Source organism: Lontra canadensis, unplaced genomic scaffold (assembly GCF_010015895.1).
Source record: "Lontra canadensis isolate GAN:19392208 unplaced genomic scaffold, GSC_riverotter_1.0 scaffold1, whole genome shotgun sequence".
NCBI classification, from domain to species: domain Eukaryota; kingdom Metazoa; phylum Chordata; class Mammalia; order Carnivora; family Mustelidae; genus Lontra; species Lontra canadensis.
The window spans coordinates 66,609,902-66,630,191 of NW_022630995.1; the positions used below are offsets into that span (position 1 = coordinate 66,609,902).

The 20,290-nt window shown below is 52.6% G+C and overlaps 1 protein-coding gene across 2 annotated transcripts in view; it reads left to right on the forward strand.

Annotated features, from left to right (window-relative positions):
- LETM1 (leucine zipper and EF-hand containing transmembrane protein 1) overlaps nt 1–20,290 on the forward strand; it is a 37,468-nt gene that overhangs the window by 8,534 nt on the left and 8,644 nt on the right. For both annotated transcript variants that reach the window (XM_032856389.1, XM_032856398.1), the window contains exons 3-7: nt 3,235–3,685; nt 10,382–10,525; nt 11,136–11,273; nt 11,973–12,176; nt 19,073–19,192. In XM_032856389.1, coding sequence (XP_032712280.1) covers nt 3,235–3,685; nt 10,382–10,525; nt 11,136–11,273; nt 11,973–12,176; nt 19,073–19,192 — 1,057 coding nt within the window. The remainder of the gene's footprint in view (nt 1–3,234; nt 3,686–10,381; nt 10,526–11,135; nt 11,274–11,972; nt 12,177–19,072; nt 19,193–20,290) is intronic.

Below are 20,290 nucleotides of genomic sequence, written 5' to 3' on the forward strand. Positions count from 1 at the left end.
TGGAGCTTATTTGGTGGGAAGACTGGGGCTGCCAGGAGTCTCTTCCCAGAGTCTCATGTGGTTTGAGTTCTCCTGAGATGGGCTGCAGAAATGCTAAAACACTAAAAGCTGCTTCCCTGGCCCCTGGAGTATCCTCCCATGGGGGATGCTAGGTGTCACGGGGCCTCCAGGGCTCTGATAGGTACTGAGATGTTGGCAGTGGTCTCCGGCTCCCTGGTGGAGGGGCCCCTTGTCCTGCAGGCAACCGTGGTTTCACCTCTTGTCTTTGGGCAGAGAGATGTCCTGCACTTCGGGAATCACTCCTCTGGGTCCTGGCACCTGTTGCTCTGTTGTTCGTCTTTGCTTCCCTTCTTGCTGCTGGTATCACTTTGCCCTTGCCGGCATCATGTCCCTGAAGAATGGAAAGGGGCACGTGGAGGTTTGTGATTCTCCCTGTTCCAGCTCAAGCCATTGTCTGGGTGAGCTGTCCCCTCAGGAACAGGACATGATAGGAATCGTGTGGCCACAGGAGTCATGCCGTTGACAAGAGTTAGGGAAGAGCCTCGGGGAGAGCAGGTGTGGGTCCCTTTGCCTGCCATGCTGCAGTTGTGTGGCTGGTGCCATGAGGCACAGGAAATGCTGACCCTGTGAATATGTTCTTTTTTTTTTTTTTTAATATTTTATTTATTTATTTGACAGATAGAGATCGCAAGTAGGCAAACAGGCAGGCAGAGAGAGAGGAGGAAGCAGGCTCCCCGCCGAGCAGAGAGCCCGATGCGGGGCTCGATCCCAGGACCCCGAGACCATGACCTGAGCTGAAGGCAGAGGCTTAACCCACTGAGCCACCCAGGCGCCCCCCTGTGAATATGTTCTACTGTCAGGCACCACTTAATTTTTCTCTTCATTTTTAAAAGATTTTTAAGTCCTCTCTCCACCCAACGTGGTCTCAAACTCACAAGCCCGAGATCAAGAGTCAAACTGTTCTCCTGACTGAACCAGCCAAGGTATTCATAGTTTTTCTCTTCTTGAAGGTGGCAGCAGGGAGCATGTGTTGAGGTGGATGTGGGCATCAGCACCCTAAAGTAAAATGGGCAGCTTCAGTAGGAGCCCCCAAGTTTTTTATTGCCCACAGTCTGTTCTCTAGTGACTGTGAATTTCTTGTTGACACGTTGCTTTTGCCTGGAGTGGGTTTTCCCCACTTTGAAAGGAAAGAAAAGGAAAAGCAGGACTGGGGTCTGGCTGGTGGGAAGCTGGGCCCCACGGACCCTGTGTGGGTGAGGAAGGCGTGCACTTTTCAAGAGCGAGGCCAAGCCGTGGGCTCTCGTGAGCTGGGACAGAGCAGGGCACCAGCTACCCTTGGGAAGGCAGCAGTGCCCAGATTAGTGTTACTCTAAGAAATATTTTTAAAATAACAGATTATGCAATTTTATGCTTTTGGAAAATAGCTAAACCTTTCTGGCTAGATTGTTAGTAATAGTAGTCTCTAGTGTGCATGAAGATAGCCAGATCTTGGAGGTCACTGGCTCCAGTTGGATAAGCCAGGTGCTTTTCTGCATGCTCTGTTTTCACGAGTCTGTCTCTGCCTATTGGCTGCCCCTGCAGCTGCTGACATCATGCCTTCTTGTGGCAGCCACTTGCTTGCTTCCTTGCTAATCGAGGGTTGGAAAATTGGATAATTAAGTTTGACGGAGATGGGAGGTAAGGTTCATTACTGTGTGTGGGCACTGTCATCGCCTACATTAGGAGGTGAGGGTGAGGCAAGAGGGCCCAGGCTGTGGCTGCAGTCCCACAGCCCCATGTGGCTGAGCAGCTCCGCTGTGCTCCATGCAGCCTCTCTCTTGCGAGCTGTGATGCACCGGGGTGGGCTCAAGGCCACCAACCTCCCTGCTCAAGCGTTGACTGTGGGGATCTGGGGGTCATGGCACAGGACTGACCCTGCCCTCTGCACACGGGAACGGGGCCTCCAGGCGGGCAGGAGACCAGCGCGGGCTTGATCAGTGTGTGGCTGGTGGTGCCCTGTGCCAGCTGTGCCCACTTAATGCAGGCTGCGAACTGAGATGGACACGTCTCTGTTTTTCCTTTGGTGTTCCCTGTCTGTAAAAGGTGCATCTAGTCTAGACATTCACAGAGCTTCCTTCCAGCCCTGACCGGCTGCTGCTCAGCTGCTTTGATGGGAGGGTAGTCATCACTGCCACCCTTCTGGTAGGTGTTGCTGTGTTCCAGGCACGGCTCTGGAGACTTTGTGTGTGTGTTACCACACCTGTTCGCAGAGGAAGCTCCCGAAACACGGAGGGGTTCATTATGTTGCCCAAGGTCTCACAGCAATGAGCAGTGGATTGGAATTTGGACTGGGACAGGCAGCTGTAGAACTCAGGTCCTCACTGCTGGCGTTGGGCCAGGTGCAGTGAGATGATCCGGCAGCTGGGAAGAGGCTGGGGCGTGTTGGTTGTACGCACATGCCTCTGAGGTTAAGTTGGAGCCTGTGGCCTCCCAGAAGTGGGTCTGTGCACCAGGAAGGGAGGAGGTCTCTAGTGAGATGGGTGGGGTACATAGACAATTGTAGGGCTCTGAGAATCGTGCAGGTAAGTTGCTCCAGCACTGGACTATAATTGAGGCTCTGGGCTGAGCAGCGGGAGCAGCATGGGGAAGAGAGGGTAAGAGTGGGCTCTGGACGTGACTTGTTAAGTTTTTGGCATTTGGCACAAACATCTTTGTTGGGCTGCACACAGGGTTGGGGCCCCGTTGATTCAGGTGTCCTCACTGACTTCCAGGACTCGCTCAAGAAATGCAGGTCTTTGTAGAAAGTCATCTGCTAGGGGAAAGGACACCCCCTCTCCACCCCTGTCCCACCCTGGACTCCCCAATTCTGGGAACCCATCTGGGAGATCTTCCCTGAGGTTGGGTCTGTCTAAGCCAAGGGTCTGGCTTGTACTGTGGGTGTCCAGCCTGTCCCTTCACCCCAGACCCTAGCCCATGCCCAGACTCCTTGGTGTCCTGGTGTCTTCCATGAGTCCATGGGGACTGGCTGCCTTTGGTCTCTCACACAAGCCCCCTGGCAGGTAGCTCCTCCTCTTCCTGCTGTGGTTTCCAGGCATTGGGAAGCAGTGGGGAGTCTGTTTTATGAGCCGGCAAGGCTGAGTGTGTGAGTGGTTGTGATAGGGCTCTTGTCTGTGTTGCTCCCATTGGCATGTGGTGCTGGGAGGTTGTGGACTGTGGCTGGCTCCTCATCACTGTTTTTCTTTCTTCCTTTACAAGGATCGTGCCATTTCACTGCCGCACTCCTGTCCACCCCGTGCACCTTTGCTTCAAAGCCGATCCCCGTGGCTACTGGACTCTGAGGCCTGAGCGCACGTGCTCAGCAGCCAGAGCACCATGGGCTCTCACCTCTACCAGTCTGGTTGTCCCAGGGCCACTGTTCCTTCCGTTGCGCTGCTGGCACTCATCGGCCCCGCTGGGCGATGACTCTGTGGTGGAGAAGTCCCTCAAGTCCCTAAAGGACAAGAACAAGAAGCTGGAGGAGGGTGGCCCCGTGTACAGCCCCCCACCAGAGGTGGCCGTGCAGAAGTCCCTGGGGCAGAGGGTTGTGGATGAGCTAAAGCACTATTACCACGGCTTCCGCCTGCTGTGGATCGACACCAAGATCGCGGCGCGTATGCTTTGGCGAATCCTGCACGGCCACAGCCTGACCCGCCGGGAGCGCAGACAGGTAAGGGGCACACAGGCAGGTAAGAGGTGCGGGCAGGTAAGGGGAACCAGTGCTCCCGGCAGCTTCCCCTTCTTGGTGCTTCAACGTACATTCCAGGCTTTTTTCTGCCACTTCTGGTGTGAAAAAAAAAAAAAAAAAAGCACAGGAAAAATAACCTGCAAACTTCTCCGTAAGATGCTGCTGACGGCAGCACTTCTCCTCTGCCAGAGGCTTTTGTGCCTCTATCATCCGCTCCAGAACCTGCCCGCTTTCCTGCTCCCTGGCCGTCTGGGTTGGCATTCAGTGCACTGGCTTTCTCTGCCATCCACCAGCTCTTTCTTTGTTAAGATTTTATTTATTAGAGGGGCACCTGGGTGGCTCAGTGGGTTAAGGCTCTGCCTTTGGCTCAGGTCATGATCTCAGGGTCCTGGGATCAAGCCCTGCATCAGGCTCTCTGCCTGCCTCTCTGCCTACTTGTGATCACTCTCTGCCAAATAAATAAGTAAAATCTTAGGGGCACCTGACTGGCGCAGGGGGTTAAAGCCTCTGCCTTCGGCTCAGGTCATGATTCCAGGGTCCTGGGATCAAGCCCCACATCAGGGTCTCTGCTCAGCAGGGAGCCTACTTCTCTTCCTCTCTCTCTGCCTCTCTGCCTGCTTGTGATCTCTATCAATAAATAAATAAAATCTTTTTAAAAAAAAACCAACTAAATATAATCTTAAAAATATTTTACTAGAGAACTAGACAGAGTATGAGCAGGGGGAGGTGCAGAGGGCAGGGGAGAAGCAGATGCGTGGGAATAACACGGGACTCCATCCCAGGCCTGGGATCCTACCTGAGCTGGAAGGAAGATCCTTTGCTGACTGAGCCCCCTAGGTGCCCCATGCCATCCCCTGGCTCTTAAAACAAGATTCTTCCTATTTTTCCAGGAGCCCAGACTTTCTAGATCTCTTATCTGAAATAACTGATGGTTATAGTGTTGATTTTTCTTTCTTCCTCTCTTGTTTTTTTTTTTTTTTTTTTTTGGTGAGTCCCCAGGGGGCAAGGGCAGCTTTATGTTCTCCATACCCTTAGATTCTCCAAGGAGAGGTTCAGCGACGGGTGATCCCTTGAAGTTGACCTTCAGAGGATCTTAGGAACTGGCTGTCATGTGTGAGAGTTACTTTGGCTTCAGATTTTATACTCGTTCTCAGGAGCTTCATGGAGAACGTGGGTCATTTTAACTGGCTAGAGTGTCCCTTGGGACGCTGTTCTAGGAGGGGGCAGGTTGAGGACTGGAAGAAGGAGCAGTGGCACTGGTATTCCAGAATCATACTGTTAGTGCTCGCTGGATGTCAAGTACAGTGCACACGTTAATGCTTTCTCGGATTCCCTTCTGCTCCGCCCCTATCCCATTCTGCCTTGAAAGGTGCATGTGTTTGCTATTTCATTGAAGACAGTGAAACTTTAAGAAAAAACAGAGTTGGGGTGCCTGGGTGGCTCATTGGGTTAAAGCCTCTGCCTTCAGCTCAGGTCATGATCCCAGGGTCCTGGGATTGAGCCCCACAACAGGCTCTCTGCTCAGCGGGGAGCCTGCTTCCTCCTACCCCTTGCCTGCCCCTCTGCCTACTTGCGATCTCTGTCTGTCAAATAAATAAATAAAATATTTTAAAAAAAGAAAAGAAAAAACAGAGTTGGAGCAGATGAGCACATCCCAGGGTGAGGTCCCTGTGTGGACATGGGCTTGGCCGAGGTGGCGTGTCTGTCCATTGCCAGCATTAAGGAGAGGGTCTGTGGAGCAATGCTATTTTCCCTCGGTTAGGGTCCTATAGGTACTTTGAATTTGAACAGAACGTTGGCAGTTCTGATAATTAAAGAAAAGTGACTTAAATTATGTTTACAAAAGCAAAGAGATTGTAGAATAATTTGTGTAAGTGTTGTGTAAGCAGGAGGTACATTTGAATTGTGAATTTAGGTCATGCAGCTGTTGAATGCTTGCCTATCTTGTTAAACAGAGAGTGACAGACCTGTCTGGGGTTCCTGTGTGACACAAGTATCTGGAGAGTTGTTTTGTGTTCTGACTCTGGGTCCTGTGGGCCTGCGTGTTTGGCGGAAGGAGCGCTTCTGGCCCTGTCACAGGAGCTCTGGCTTACCTGCGGAAATGACTCCGAGTGGCAGTGTCAGCAGGAGGGACCACGAGGTAGCGTTGTGTGTCCAGAGTTGCAGCGTGTGTCTGTTGACCATGTGTTGAGCAGCTGTGCGGGCAGAGATGGTGCTGTCTTCGGCCTCCGTTCTTGCTCGGCGATGTAGCTCCGTGCTGTCTAGGTGCCCCGGGGTCCTGGTTTTCCAGCCGGGACCACGTGCGGCTGATATCTGGCAGAGCTCTCTGTGGAGAAGTGCAGCTAGGGCCTGGCTGGTGGGCTCCCGGGGGCTCTGGGGAGCTGGGGGCTGTCGGGCAGGCTTGGTTCTCTGCCTCTCCAGTGTGTTCATGGCTCTTCCTCCCAGAGCCTTCTCGCCAAGTGCTGGCTTCAGATGGAGCATGTTGGAGCCCTGATGTTTACCATGCCGCAATGCTCTTAGGCTAACAAAATTGCTGGTCTAGCCATTGATGGCAGACACATGATCGAGAATTACCGCAGTTTCTCAGCTTTGTTAGACTCTTACCGGTTCCAGTCGCCTGCTCCCTTCAGCTGGTGACCAGGTGTGGCAGGCATGACAGCCTAGTAGCAGTGAGCACACTCGGCACCCAGCCCTTGGCTTCTAACAGGCCCACAAGGGGGAACTGGGGCTTCTTGGAGACAGAGCTCACCAACGGTGCTACGGGATGAGCCTGTGTCAGAAAGTAAGGAGAAGGGACACCTGGGTGGCTCAGTCGTTAAGCCTCTGCCTTCGGCTCAGGTCATGATCTCAGGGTCCTAGGATTGAGCTAGGGGCTCCCTGCTCAGCGGGAAGCCTGCTTCTCCCCCCTCCCACTCCCCCTGCTTGTGTTCCCCCTCTCTCTCTCTCGGTCTCTCTTCTCTGTCTAATAAATAAATTAAATATTTTTTTTAAAAAAGAGAGTAAGGAAAGACTCGAAAATAAGCAAAGGGGGGGCACTTTTTTGGGGTGGCCAGTGTGGAGTAAAACAGTTCTCTTAGCAATATTGTACTATGTCATATTTTTTGGTGCTATTATAAATGGAATTTTTTATTGTGGCAAAATATACAATCAAAAATTACCATTTTAATGGGGTGCCTGGGTGGCTCAGTGGGTTAAAGCCTCTGCCTTCGGCTCAGGTCATGATCCCAGGGTCCTAGGATCAAGCCCCGCATCGGGCTCTCTGTTCAGCGGGGCCACCCTTGTCTCCAGAGCTCTTCCATCTCACCAAACTGAAATTCTGCCCCTCATGAAACACTATCTCCCCACCCCCGACACCCACCCACTACTTCCTGGCCCTGTAATCTGGCTCCTCTGAGGGCCTCGGGTAAGTGGGTCACACAGTGTCATCCCTTGGCGACCGGCTCACTTCACTCAGTACCGTGTCCTCGGGGTCCATCCCAGTGGGGGCAGGTGTCAGAGTGTCCTTCCTGTTTAAGGCTGGATAACATTCCATTGTGTGGATTGTGTGTCCGTTTTGTTTATCCATCTGTCTCTCCATCCATTCGTCCATCTGTCTGTCCACGGACACTTGGTGCTTCCATCTTTTGGCTCTTGTAGGTAAAAAGACTTTTTGAAATTTCAGTTTCTAGTTGTCGATTGCTAGTACAGTTGACCCTTGGACAACAGAAGTTTGAACTGTGCAGATCCACTTATGTGGATTTTTAAAATAAATGTATAAACATATTAAAAAATATTTGAACGGGCGCCTGGGTGGCTCAGTGGGTTAAAGCCTCTGCCTTCGGCTCAGGTCATGATCTCCAGGTCCTGGGATCGAGCCCCACATCGGGCTCTCTGCTTCCTTTCCTCTCTCTCTGCCTGCCTCTCTGCCTGCTTGTGATCTCTGTCAAATAAATAAATAAAATCTTTAAAAATATATATATATGTACTCCTGCAAATGTTCTTTCGTCATTCTCTTAGTATTTTCTTTTGTCTGGCTTTATTGTAAGAATACAACAGATGAAATCTACAGCATAGAAAATGCGTGTTCATCAACTGCTCTGTCCTCACTGAGACTTTCTGTCAACAGGAGGCTCCTAGCAGTTACGTTTTTGGGGAGTCAAAATGTATACATGGATTTTTGACTGGGTGGGAGATTTGCTGCCCCTAGCCTCTGTGTTGTTCCAGGGTCTACTATATATTGAAGTAAAACTGAGTTTTTAAAGATTTATTTATTTGAGAGAGAAAGAGCATGCATGTGCTCGAGTGTGGGGGGGACACAGAGAGAAACCCAAGCTGACTCCACACCCCGTGCAGAGCCCGATGAGGGGCTCCATCTCACCACCCTGAGACCAGGACCTGAGCCGAAACCAAGAGTTGGACTCTCAACCGACTGTGCCATCCAGGCACCCCCAGGGCTACAACCGATTTTTATGTATTGATCTTGTGTCTTGCAGATTTACCAAAGTCCGCTGTTCTGGTATCTTTTGTTGTGATGGAGTGTTTTGTTTTAAGGAGAGGTGGGATGGGCAGAGGGAGAGAGAATCTCAAGCAGGCTCCTTGCACACTGTAAAGCCCAACATGGGGCTTGATCTCACGGCCCTGAGATCATGACCTGAGCCGACATCATGAGTCAACTGCTTAACTGACTGCGCCACCCAGGCCCCTCTACACCTGTTTAGATGATCCTACAGTTTTCCTTTTTTTTTTTTTTTCCCCAGTTTTATTAATTGGGTGGTTGAGATAATGAGGTTGGATAAAAAAACAAGACCCAACTCTGTGCAGTCTACAAGACACACCCCTTAAGTGTAAGGACACAGATAAATTCCAGGTGACACAGTGGGGAAGGGAAGTGGTGCTGACGGCAGAAGAGAACCGGCACAGGCATGTGAGCACCGTTCTGCGGTAATTGCAAAGCAGAGATGACCAGGGATGGACAGTATTCCTGGTGTCCTGCATTCACAATGCTGAAGGGGTGAAGTCACCAGAAGGACAGAACATTCCTAAATGTTCATGTACTTAATGACAGAAGTCAGACGCCAAAGAATATATTGTACTGTTCCGCGAATGGGAAATGTCCAAATAAAGCAAATTTATAGAAATGAGTCAATTTACTATTTGCCTCGGGCTAAGGGTAGAAACAGAGCTTGACTGCAGACGGACATGGGGAGCTTTACGGCACAACAAACATGTTCCAAATCTGTAAATTTACCCAAAAATCATTGAATGACACACTCAGTGGTAAATGTCGTGGAATGCAAATTAAACCTCAGTAGAACTACTAACAAAAAAATTAATGGATGAAGTCAAAAAACACCTTAACTGAAAGGGTCTTTCTGTGGTCTAATTTTGGACCATTTGAGTATAAGAATAAAAACAGTAATGAGGGGCGCCTGGGTGGCTCAGTGGGTTAAAGCCTCTGCCTTCGGCTCAGGTCATGATCCCAGTGTCTTGGGATGGAGCCCCACGTCGGGCTCTCTGCTCTGCGGGGAGCCTGCTTCCTCCTCTCTCTCTCTGCCTGCCTCTCTCTGCCTACTTGTGATCTCTGTCTGTCAAATGAATAAATAAAATCTTTAAAAAAAAAACAACAAAAAAACAGTAATGAATTGTAAACAAATGAAAAAATAGAGGAATCCATCAGTTGGTTTTGAAAATAAATAGGAAAGTGAATGTGCGAGGTTTGTAAGTGAGATAGGTTTAGGTTGGGGGTCCCTGTTCTGTGACCCTCAGAGTAGAGACTGGTCTGGGGAGAAGAGCCCCTGCTGTGTCCTCCTTATACGCAGGACAATCAAGAGGCAGGTGGCTCCTGACGGCCGGGAGGGGTTGTAGCCCTCGGGGAGCCGTGCTCCATTGGGGATGTACCCCTGGAGCCCAGTCGGAAGTGTCAGATGAGGCCAAAACAAAGCCATTTCTAGGAACGATGTTGCTCTTCACGAGCACAGAGCAGGTCGTGACAGTGGAAGTGCGCACATATGTGCACAGGGTGCCTTTGTTTCCTGGGAGGCTGGAGAGTTGTGAGTGTAGACCGTCGTTGGCTGGTCATGACTGAAGAGAAGGCTGAGCTGCCTGGGGCCCTGGTAGGGAGTGTCGTCTCAGGTTTCGGGGGATTTCAGCTTGTGCATTTCTTTAATGGCTTCAGTGGTAGTTGATTTCTGTCGTTGAAGCCCTTGGGTGTTTGTCTGATCATTGCTGTGTAGTGCAGGCTCAAGTCAGGCTATCTGGAGAAACATACAACCTGCACTCTTCCTTTCTGCCGCCCATGTGGGGTGGGTAGCGTGGCCACAGCCTTCCCTGGTGGCCCTTGCTGGTGTCAGCAGTGGCAGGTCGTCAGCCTGCCGCTCCTGTCCCATGGCGTTCAAGCCCGTGGGCAGTACCATGGCTGTGCCAGGCCATCTGTGCTGAGCAGGACCCCCCCGCCCCCAGTGGGCAGGGCACAAAGGGATGGGGCAGCTCCTACGGCAAGCTTCCAGCCCTCCTTTCTGAAGGCTGTCTTCCCATGGTTTGGACACGGGAGGAAGAGCCGGCTTTAGGAGCAGTCGGTAGAGCTATTTGGAATTTCACGCTCTCGCTGATCCCTGGTAGGCGGTGCCTGTGGTCGCGCCTCTGACGGCCGTGTGAGCAATGACATTGCCTCACCCTCTGATCCCTTCCGCCTTTACTCAGTTTCTCCGGATATGTGCTGACCTCTTTCGCCTGGTCCCCTTCCTGGTCTTTGTGGTGGTGCCATTCATGGAGTTCCTGCTTCCTGTCGCTGTGAAGCTCTTCCCCAACATGTTGCCGTCTACGTTTGAGACCCAGTCCATCAAGGTGAGGGGCCACAGGGGCGGTGAACTCAGGGCAGGGCGGCTACGGACGCAGTTACGACGTCTGCACTGTTCGTGGCTGATGCTCAGGTGTTGTGTGTCTCCTTCACTCAGCCAGGCTGCGTTGTGAGGGGTCAAGGATGGGTTTCAGAGATGCTTCTCTTTAAACCTATTTTACATACAGTTTCTCTAGCCCACCTCTTCAGGGCACGGGTTGAGGCTGTTGGTGCGGGTGAGACCCCGTGGAGGGCAAGGCCAACCTGCTGTAGGCCGGGCTGGCGGCGGCTGCCCCCACAGCCAGGGACTGGTTTTGTGCCACACCGCCCATGAAGCTTCAAAGCATCACTGGCCGACCCCTGCTGTAAGAGGCCACACAAATATTTTCTAAAACTGTGAACTAGAAAAGAAAGTCTCAGAATGCATAGCGCCTGGGTGGGAGTGAGTGCTGTTCAGGGAAATGTGGGCGGCCCTGGGTTGAGGAGTAACATGAACTCCGTGCGGGGGTTTCCATTGGAGGAATGGAAGCAACTGGTCTGACTGGTGCTATCCAGGGAAGCCGTGGAGGTGCCGGGGTGCAGGCCAGAGGAGTGAAGCACCCCCTCTTTGACCCTCAGGAGGAGAGGCTGAAGAAGGAGCTGCGGGTCAAGCTGGAGCTGGCCAAGTTCCTCCAGGACACCATTGAGGAGATGGCCTTGAAGAATAAGGCAGCCAAGGGGAACGCCACCAAAGATTTCTCCGTGTTTTTCCAGAAGGTGCCGTGATGCTTCGGGGCCCTGGTGGCCTCAGCCCACCGGTCCCGAATGCTGGTTAGAGCCTCAGGGCCGCTCCCGTCCTACGTGGGGGCACACCTCACTTCCTTTCTTCCCTCTGCTCTACCACCCACGGCAAGAGTGGGTCTCCCAGACAGGTGTGGGCTGGTGCCATAGGGGGTTTGACCGGGAGCCCCACCCCGACCCCGTACTCAGGGAGGTCAAGCCTGCTGTCTTGAGAACTTGAACCTCACTGACATTCGCCATGGTGTCTCCAGACTTTGCAGCAGCCCCAGGGGACGTAGGGTTTGGCAGATGAGGAACTAAGACCCTGCAGCAGTGACGCGCTGGAGGGCCAGGCTGGGGGTGGCCAGCTACATCCACAGTGGGAGCCTCTTGCCAGTTAGCAGCCTTGGTTTGGCTGGCCTGGGCAGGAGCAGGGTGGTCGGCAGCCATGTGCTGCCTGGAGACCTCGTCTGCAGGGAGCTAGCACTGGCTGTGCTCAGGGCCTGGAGCCCTCCAGGGGCTCCTCCCCAGTAGGAGTGTGATGACAGGGTGGACCCAAGGGAGGGCGTGCATGGTCTGGGGCTCTTCACCTTATCCTCCTTTGTTTCTTCACTTGAGGCTTGTGACCCAAGTCCGTGGGTGGCACTGGGGAGCACCACCCCCCCACAGGGCTCACCCACATGATTGCTCCTGCAGATCCGAGAGACTGGCGAGAGACCCAGCAATGAGGAGATCCTGCGTTTCTCCAAGCTGTTTGAGGATGAGCTGACCCTGGATAACCTGACTCGGCCGCAGCTGGTGGCCCTGTGCAAGCTGCTGGAGCTCCAGTCCATTGGCACCAACAACTTTCTGCGTTTCCAGCTCACCATGAGGCTGCGGTCCATCAAGGCTGACGACAAGGTGAGTGGCCTGAGGTCGCGGCTCTGCCTCTTCCGGCGCCTTCCATGTCCTCACTCTAAAGCTCTGGTGGCCCTGTCATTCCCCAGTTGTGGCTATTTGCCCCCTGCCGTGCTCTGTGCATGCACACTGAAAGCATGTGCATGTCTGCTGGAATCACGCTGGAACCATCCCGCCAGCAGCTAGTCACTTGGCAGGATGTTAGGAGACCTGCCCGTGTCGCTGAGTGTTTGCTAGAAGGATGAGTGGCAGCGATTGCCTAATGTTTCGTTACGTGGACGCATCAGAATTTATTAACCATCACTTTCGCTAATATTTTGCTACCCAAGACAGCACTATAATAAACATCTTTTAACATGGATTTTTGTTCCAGATCTTTGATAGTTTTCATAAAAAGAGTGGCCTACAACCAGCTTGCTCCCAGGGCTATGCTGACCACTGTGTCCTCCTGGTTGGCCTGCCCGCATCCCAGTGGCTGCCCTGCCTGTGGTTCCAGTGCACTTTTTTTGGCGCGAGCTCCTGAAACACCCTTCTTTTTCTCCAGCAGTGCTTGCTGTACAGTGTCTGGCGTCTGATGTCCTCCTAGCTTTCTAGGCACATCTCGGAGGTGTTCAGTCTTTGCTCCAGAACGCTTGTGCTCCACTTTCTTGAATAGCTCGTCGTAGTTCCTGTCTGATTATTCTGATAACTGGACTGTAGGTCTTTGTTTGTTTTGTTTTATCTTCTTGGGCTTGTGCATTTGCAGTGTCTAGTTCCTGAACGCAGACATGTCTGTGCGAAGTTTCCGAGCTTCCAGCTGTTGCCGTCATCCTCCCGGAGGGGCCCACCCAGGTGTCTTGAGGGTCTGGTCACCTGGGGCGCGATCAGGGCTGGTCGTCCTACAGCCCCACCGCGGCCCTTACCTATAGTGCTGCCTGCACAGCAGGGCCCTGGAGGCCCCTCTGCTTTGTGAAGAGTTTCTGCCCAGCTCCTCGCCTTTATGCTGCTCAGCTAGAGAGCCTGATACCAGGGTTCTTTCCCACCCTTCCTCCTCCCTGGGCAGCGGCCCTCAAGGCCTGTCTACCAAGCAACCTTTCGCTTCCAGCTGTCATCTTAGCTTGGTGAGATGTCTGTGCTTCTTAGCTGTGGCCCTGGGACTGGCCTCTCAGTCTGCACTAAGAGTCAGCAGATGCTGCCGCGTCCCCAGGGGTTCACAGATGGAGGGCCCACACCTCTGTGGTTGCCTGGCCTTTCCAGGCATATCATCTCGCTGTCCCTGAGCCCTTATCGTGTTAGCTTTCTGATGCCACCGGGTGTGCATTTATGTGTTTCATCTGGCTTTTCTAGGAGCTCTCAGCAGGGGTGTGGGTCCGGTGATAGTTGGCTCCTCCTTGTAGCTAGAAGTAGCAAAGTATCTGCATTTTTGTGAGACTGAAAAGAAACCCTTTCTTTAGTACGGTGCAGATTGTCTGGGAGGGTGCTCTGGACGTCCACTCTGGCAGAGCGCGCTGTGGCTGCCCCGTGACTTGGCGGGGGCTGCACTGTGGCTGCCGTGTGACTGGGGGGGCCTGTGCTGTGGCTGCTGTGTGTCTGCGGGGGAGCCTGCTGTGTGGTCATGGGGGAGCCTGCAGGGTGTGGCTGCTGTGTGGCTGTGGAGGAGCCCACAGTGTGGCCGTAGGACAGCCTGCGGTGTGGCTGCCCTCAGTCTCTGCCACCCCACCTGGGGAGAGGCAACTCAAGGGTAGGTGGCCTGGGGTTGAGTCCTGCCCACTTGCTTGCTCTGTGACCTTGGACAAGTCATCCCACTGCTCAGTGCCTCAGAGTCCTGTAACGTAGGACAGCGGCTGGACCTCCACCGTCAGGAAGGTGGAATGGGGTTCCTTTCCCCTGGGTGTTGATGTTCAGTGACGAACACACAAGAAGTTTGAGAAGACCGTGGGACCTCAGGACCAACCAGGTCGGTCTTTGTACCTCAGGGCTGAAGAGATAAAGAGGTGCTCATGCGTGCAGACCTCAGAGTTCTGACGGGGGCACCAGCTGGCTCTGTCGCTGGAGCGTGTCACACTTGATCTCAGGGCTTTAGGTTGGAGCCCCATGTGGGGCGTAGAGATGACTTAAAATTAAAATCTTTTGAAAAAAAAAGTAAACAAAAAAACCCCTAACAGAAGCATGCTCTGTCTGGCCAGAGGACAGGAAAGGAGCTGTTTCAAAGGACAGGGGACTTGGGGCAGTAACTTCTGTACTTCAGCCAGACCCCAAGGGAGATGCTGTCACCCCCACCATGTGTACTGCTGGCTGAGGGCTGAGACCTCCGCCTTTGTGAGGATGTCACAGCCAGGATGATGTCCAGGAAGGCCGGCTGATGGTGCTGAGCCACCCTGCTCACCCGGGCGTAGTGTTAGCAGGCCAGCAGGGGCCAGGACCTCCTCCTCCACCTCCACCTGACCATTCCCAAGGCTCCTCCTGCATCCCGCTGGGATGGTGTCCAGAGCCAGCTGGGCCACCTGCTCCTCCTAGCCCAGGAGGCATGGAGAGCCCTGGTGGAAGACCGGATCTCGAATCCCCATTACCCAGCAGAAACAGAGGTGCTTCCCCTGGGACTCAGTGGAGGCTGAATGGGGGCCTGGCAATAATGAGCTGGCACCCAGCCTGTTCCAGGCTGGAATATATATATATATAACCGAGAGCTAACCCAGAGAGGTCAGCCGTCAAGGGAGCTTATGACTCACATTTGGCCTAGAAATGGAGGCAGAGCCCCCACTGAGGGCCAGATGAGACCTTGCCACACCTGGGAACTAGGAAACGGGAGCGAGGGAGGACCTGGGGCTTGGCCTTTAGTCCTCGCATGGGAGGAGTGGCTAGGGCTTTGTGGTTGGAGGGTTTGAAACAGGATTCTTGCATTCCCATGAAAGCCAGGCCACGGGGGAGACTGAAGCCACGTAGGCTTGTTGGTTTGGTCAGTAGATGGCCAGACAAACTGCAAAATCTGTCAAAGTTGGTTATAATGTCACATGCCACTCCTATGCTGGAGTGGTGTCCGAGGGGGCCAGCGAAGATTGAATACCGAGACAAGATCCAGGGTCTCCTGTCCGATACCTAAAATGTCTGGGTTTAAAGTGAAAGCCACTCTTCGTGAAAACCACTCCTCGTGGGGCACCTGTCGTCCAACTCCTGATCTCAGCTCAGGTCTTGATGTCAGGGTTGTGAGTTCAAGCCCTACACTGGGATCCATGGGGAGCTTTAAAAAAGAGAGAGAGATTAAAATCTTTCCATAAAAGGAAGGGGGGGCCTGGGTGGCTCAGTGGGTTAAGCCTCTGCCTTCAGCTCAGGTCATGATCTCGGGGTCCTGGGATTGAGCCCCACATCAGGCTCTCTGCTCAGCAGGGAGCCTGCTTTCCCCCTCTCTCTCTGCCTACTTGTGATCTCTCTGTCAAATAAATAAATAAAATCTTAAAAAAAAAAAGAGAGAGAAAAGAAGAAGAACTGAAGGCTCTCAGAGTGAATGAGAAAAGGCAGCCATGGAGACAGCAGAGACGTGAGACACCAGATGAGAATTGTGAAGCAGCTGCTGTCCCGTAGCCACGTTCAAGACGAGTCTTAGCAAAGAAAATGGAGAAAAACCAAATGGAATTCTTTTTTCATATAAAGATTTTATTTTAGAGTGCAAGCATGAGCAGGGAGGAGCAGAAGGGGAAGGAAAAAGAACCTGAAGCAGATTGTGCCCTGAGCATGGAGCCCAGTGTGGGGCTCAGTCCCATGACCACGAAATTATGACCTGAGACGAAACTGTGAGTCAGATGCTCAACCGACTGAGCCACCCATGCATCCCACTAAATGGAAATTTAGAAGTGAAAGGTAAAATCCAAAATAGGTCCCTTATATAGCAAAAGGGAAAGGACAGAAGACAGGGCCAGTGAACTTTTAAGATCAGACAATAGAAATCACCCATCTGAACATCTGAGAAAACAGTTGAAAAAAATGAGCATTGGGGGGCGTTAGAGTGGCTCACTCGGTTAAGCAACTGACTTTGGCTCAGGTCATGATATCAGGGTCCTGGGATTGAGTTCCATGTCAGGCTCCCTGTTGGGTGGGAAGTCTCCTCCCTCTGCCCCTGCTGTTTCCCCTGCTTGTGTGCTTTCTCTCTCTCTCACAAATGAATAAATATAATCTTAAAAAAAAGAAATGAGCAGGGCTTCAGCCGCCTGTGGGGACTAAAGGAAAGCATCTCACATACTTGTCAGAGTTCTGGAAAGAGAGGAGGAAGGGCAGAGCCAGGAAAGTGCTGGAAGATATAACAGCTGAACTCTTTTCAGATTCAGTAAAATACCTGAATCAACAAATTTTAGAAGCTGAGTGAACCTGAGGTGGGATCAACCCAAAGAAATCCACAGGAGGTGCTGAGGTGAGTGCTGTGAAGTGTGAAAACCTGGCGATTCACAGACCTGTGCCCCTGGGGATAAAAATATATGTTTATAAAAAATAAAAAATAAATAAATTTAAAAAACAAAACAAAACAAAAAAAGAAATCCACAGGAGGATAGTCATTGTCAAACGGAACAACACTGAAGATCGCTGATTTCAACAGCAGCATTAGAATGGTGTCTGGCCCACAGGGAAGGTGCTCTGTGGAAACTAGGGGTTGGAAGGAAGTGGAGCAATATTGTTCACTTGCTGGAAAAAACCCTGCCAATTCAGAAGCCTGTTCCCAGTGAAAATATTCTGTAAGGGGGTGGTGGGGATTGACATTCTCAGAAGAAGGAAAACTAAGAGAACTTCACCACCAGCACCTCTGCCCTCAGCCTGGAGGAGGAGCTGTAATCGGAAGGGACATAGACCTTGAATGATGTGGGAGTTAGGGACTCTGGACCCTGCATCCCCCCAACACAGGTGAAAATCCGCATGTAACTTTTCTTTTTGATTAGTCTCTTTATCCATAACTGCAGTGGTGTTACCGTACAGAAGTTATTTACGAGTGGTGGTAATGTGTTACGAAGTAAATTACGTAGAAGGCAGCAGAAACACACAGTGAATGTATATAAAACTGTGTGATGTTTACAAACGCATCTTTTATATGATCCTCAGCTCTGTAGTGTTTCAGGCTGTGTTCTCAGAGAAGGAAAACAAAATGCTCAAGATGGGATTTGACTCCATTAAAAACACAGCTGGAGGGAGCTCCTGCCTCTGTGTCCCTTGGTGGTAGGCAGGCAAGTGGCACAGCCAAGCCACAGTGTGTGACATCTGACCCCCAAAAACTTACCTAAGAGCCTCCTGTGGACCAGAAATCTTAGTGATGTCATAAACAGTTGGCAAAGACCTCTTTTGTGTGTAATATGTATTGTGTGCTATATTATAATAGAGTAAGCTAGACAAAAGAAAATGTTACTAAAATTGTAAGGACGAGAAAGGACATTTCCCGTGCTGTCCTTTGTCGAGAAAACCCGAGTGTGAGTGGACCTGCACAATTTAAGCCCATGTTGGTCACGGGTCAGCTGTGACGGGAGAAGGCCTGGCCCATGAGGAAGAAAGAACATGGCAAGCAAACACAGGTAAACCCAGTAGACTTCCCTTCTCGTCTACCTTCTACGTGAAGTGCTAATGGTCACAGCAGAAACGACGGGGCTGTGCAAGGTGGCTCTCCATGGAAGGAGGAGTTGTTGAGATGAGTGCATCGTGAGTGGGAGAGGTCAAGGGTCATCTGGGGGCTGAGGTTCCTACATGTCGCCGGGACTAGGACGAGGATGTGGACAGTGAGTGACCTCTGTGTGTGCCCCGTAAGGAGGTGGGACTCAGAGGCATGGGACACAAGTCCACATGGAACTGTGGAACCCACGGGAAGATGGGGAAAATGAAAACAGAGACTCCACTTTTTCCTAATAACCCCAAACTGAAGAGATCCAGCTACATGTGAGTGGGAGAGTGGTTAAAGCAGGACGGTCTCTGGCACAGGGCTGTCTGCTTACAGATGAGCAGGTTCCGTGTCCTCCTGGATGTCCTGGAAGTTGTGGCAAGCTGCACGTGTGCTGGAAACAAGGAGCAGGGGAGAGGTTGCCAGGGGTTCAGGAGGTGGGAGTGTGTGAAAGCACACAGTCCCCCTGGGGGCAGGAGGCTTTCCTGCTTGGTGTGGTGTCACCATGCCAGCTACGACTGTCAGCATTGTGCTTCCTTAGTGTTGGCAGAAACGCTGCTGTCACATTTGCATGTTGGTCTCCAGTCCTCTCAGAATGGAAAGCTTACCTCAGAGAAGGGGAGTCACGGTGTTGTCCGCCTCACGGTCATTGGGAGACTCGAGAGGGGCCAGCCGAGGGGGCCTCTGGGACGAGGACTCCGGTTCGCTCTTCTCACTTGGGTCCCCTTGATGTTGGGCTGAGGCCAGGAGACCTCTTCAGAAGGTTGGCATCAGGGGCACCTGGGTGGCTCAGTGGGTTAAGCCTCTGCCTTTGGCTCCGGTCATGGTCTCAGGGTCCTGGGATCGAGCCCCACATCGGGCTCTCTGCTCAGCAGGGAGCCTGCTTCCCCCTCTCTCTCTCTGCCTGCCTCTCTGCCTACTTGTGATCTCTGTCTGTTGAATAAATAAATTAAAAAAAAAAAAGTTTGGCATCACTTTGCTCTCCATCCTTTCTCCCCTGTGGCTGGAGGACCATGGGGGATGGGGAGGAAAGCTGGGGCGACCCTGAGGAAGAGGAGGAAGAGGCCGTCAAACGTGGCGAGCAGGGCCTGGGCAGAGGTGGGGTCCTGGCCACTGTGTGCCTCCTGAATCCCCACCTTCTGTCAGATAGTTCTGGTCCCTGCAGACCCCCAGCTGAGGCCCTGGTGGTTCTGGTGCGTCTTGTGCTCGGCGAGGCATATCAGGAGCGCGTCTGACGGGACACATAACCCTGGAGTGACCTTTCCGCATGGGCTCAGTTGACTTTCCATTACAGCTGATCGCCGAGGAAGGGGTGGACAGCCTGAATGTCAAGGAGTTGCAGTCGGCATGTCGGGCACGAGGCATGCGGGCCCTCGGGGTCACAGAGGACCGTCTGAGAGACCAACTGAAGCAGGTATGTGGCTAAAGGGCTTGCCTGTGTCCGGCCAGTGTAGATGGGCTTGTGGTGGAAAGACACCCCCAAACTCCAGGGGCAGCTGGACTTGGACGAGGGTGCACAGTGGCCTGGCTCTGTCGTGTGCTCACGTACCGGTGTGTTCACTCCTGGCTGATATTCCCATCCTGACTGTCCCACTCTGGTCCTGTGTGGACAGATGAGGACTCGGTTAACCTCCCTTAAAATCCCAGTCTGCCTTATAACTTATGAGGCCAGGGCCTTCTGCGTAACTAGGACCCAGGCCAGCCCAGCCTGAGCGTCTCTTTTGGCTCTGCTGTGCTTTCTCCTGCAGCTCAGAGGGCCCTTGGTCCGCATCCAGAGCCCAGGTCTGCAGCTGGCATCAGTTTGCGTAGGTTAGAGGTTGGAAGGGGACATCCACGGCCCTTGAGCTGTCACATCAGAAGACCTAACGCATGGCATGGCCAGTGCCAGCTGCGTCCCCTCTCCACCCCCAACTTGACTCCCTGGGGTTGTCCTCCACGTGTAGACAGAGACGTGTCCACACCTTTTTCTCCTCTTTCAGCACATGCACTTTTGAGCATGTGGGTCCCCTAGTGGAAGCTTCTCCACAGGCTGAGTCCCCCTGTGTCTTCCCCGGGCAGCCTTCCTTGAGCACAGCTGGCCACGTGTGCTTGCGGGCCGCTGTTGCAAGTCCAAGTCTGTGGGTTTCCCTGGTCATGGGTCCTCCGTTTTGTCTAAGCTTCTGTCCTGTGTACAGTTTGTGTACAAACCCTGTGTTGGTCTGGTCAGTTTGAACGCTGTCCTTCTGTCACTAACACCCCTCCCAACAGTGCCTAGCCCTCACGGGGCCAGCAGAGCCCTGAGAGCCTTCTGAGACCACAGCTGCTGACCCCGCAGCATCTGTGGCGCTTGGACGTGAAGAGCTTTAGGGCGGCTAGTGGCGCAGCTGGCAGAGCGGCCAACACCTCAGCTCGTGATCTCAGGGTCGAGATGGAGTCCCATTTGGGACTTTGCCCCACCTCATAAAAAAAAGGAAAATAAAAATTAAAAAATTAGTAAATGAAGCAGTTCATTAACAGAGTGTGTGGTCGCCAC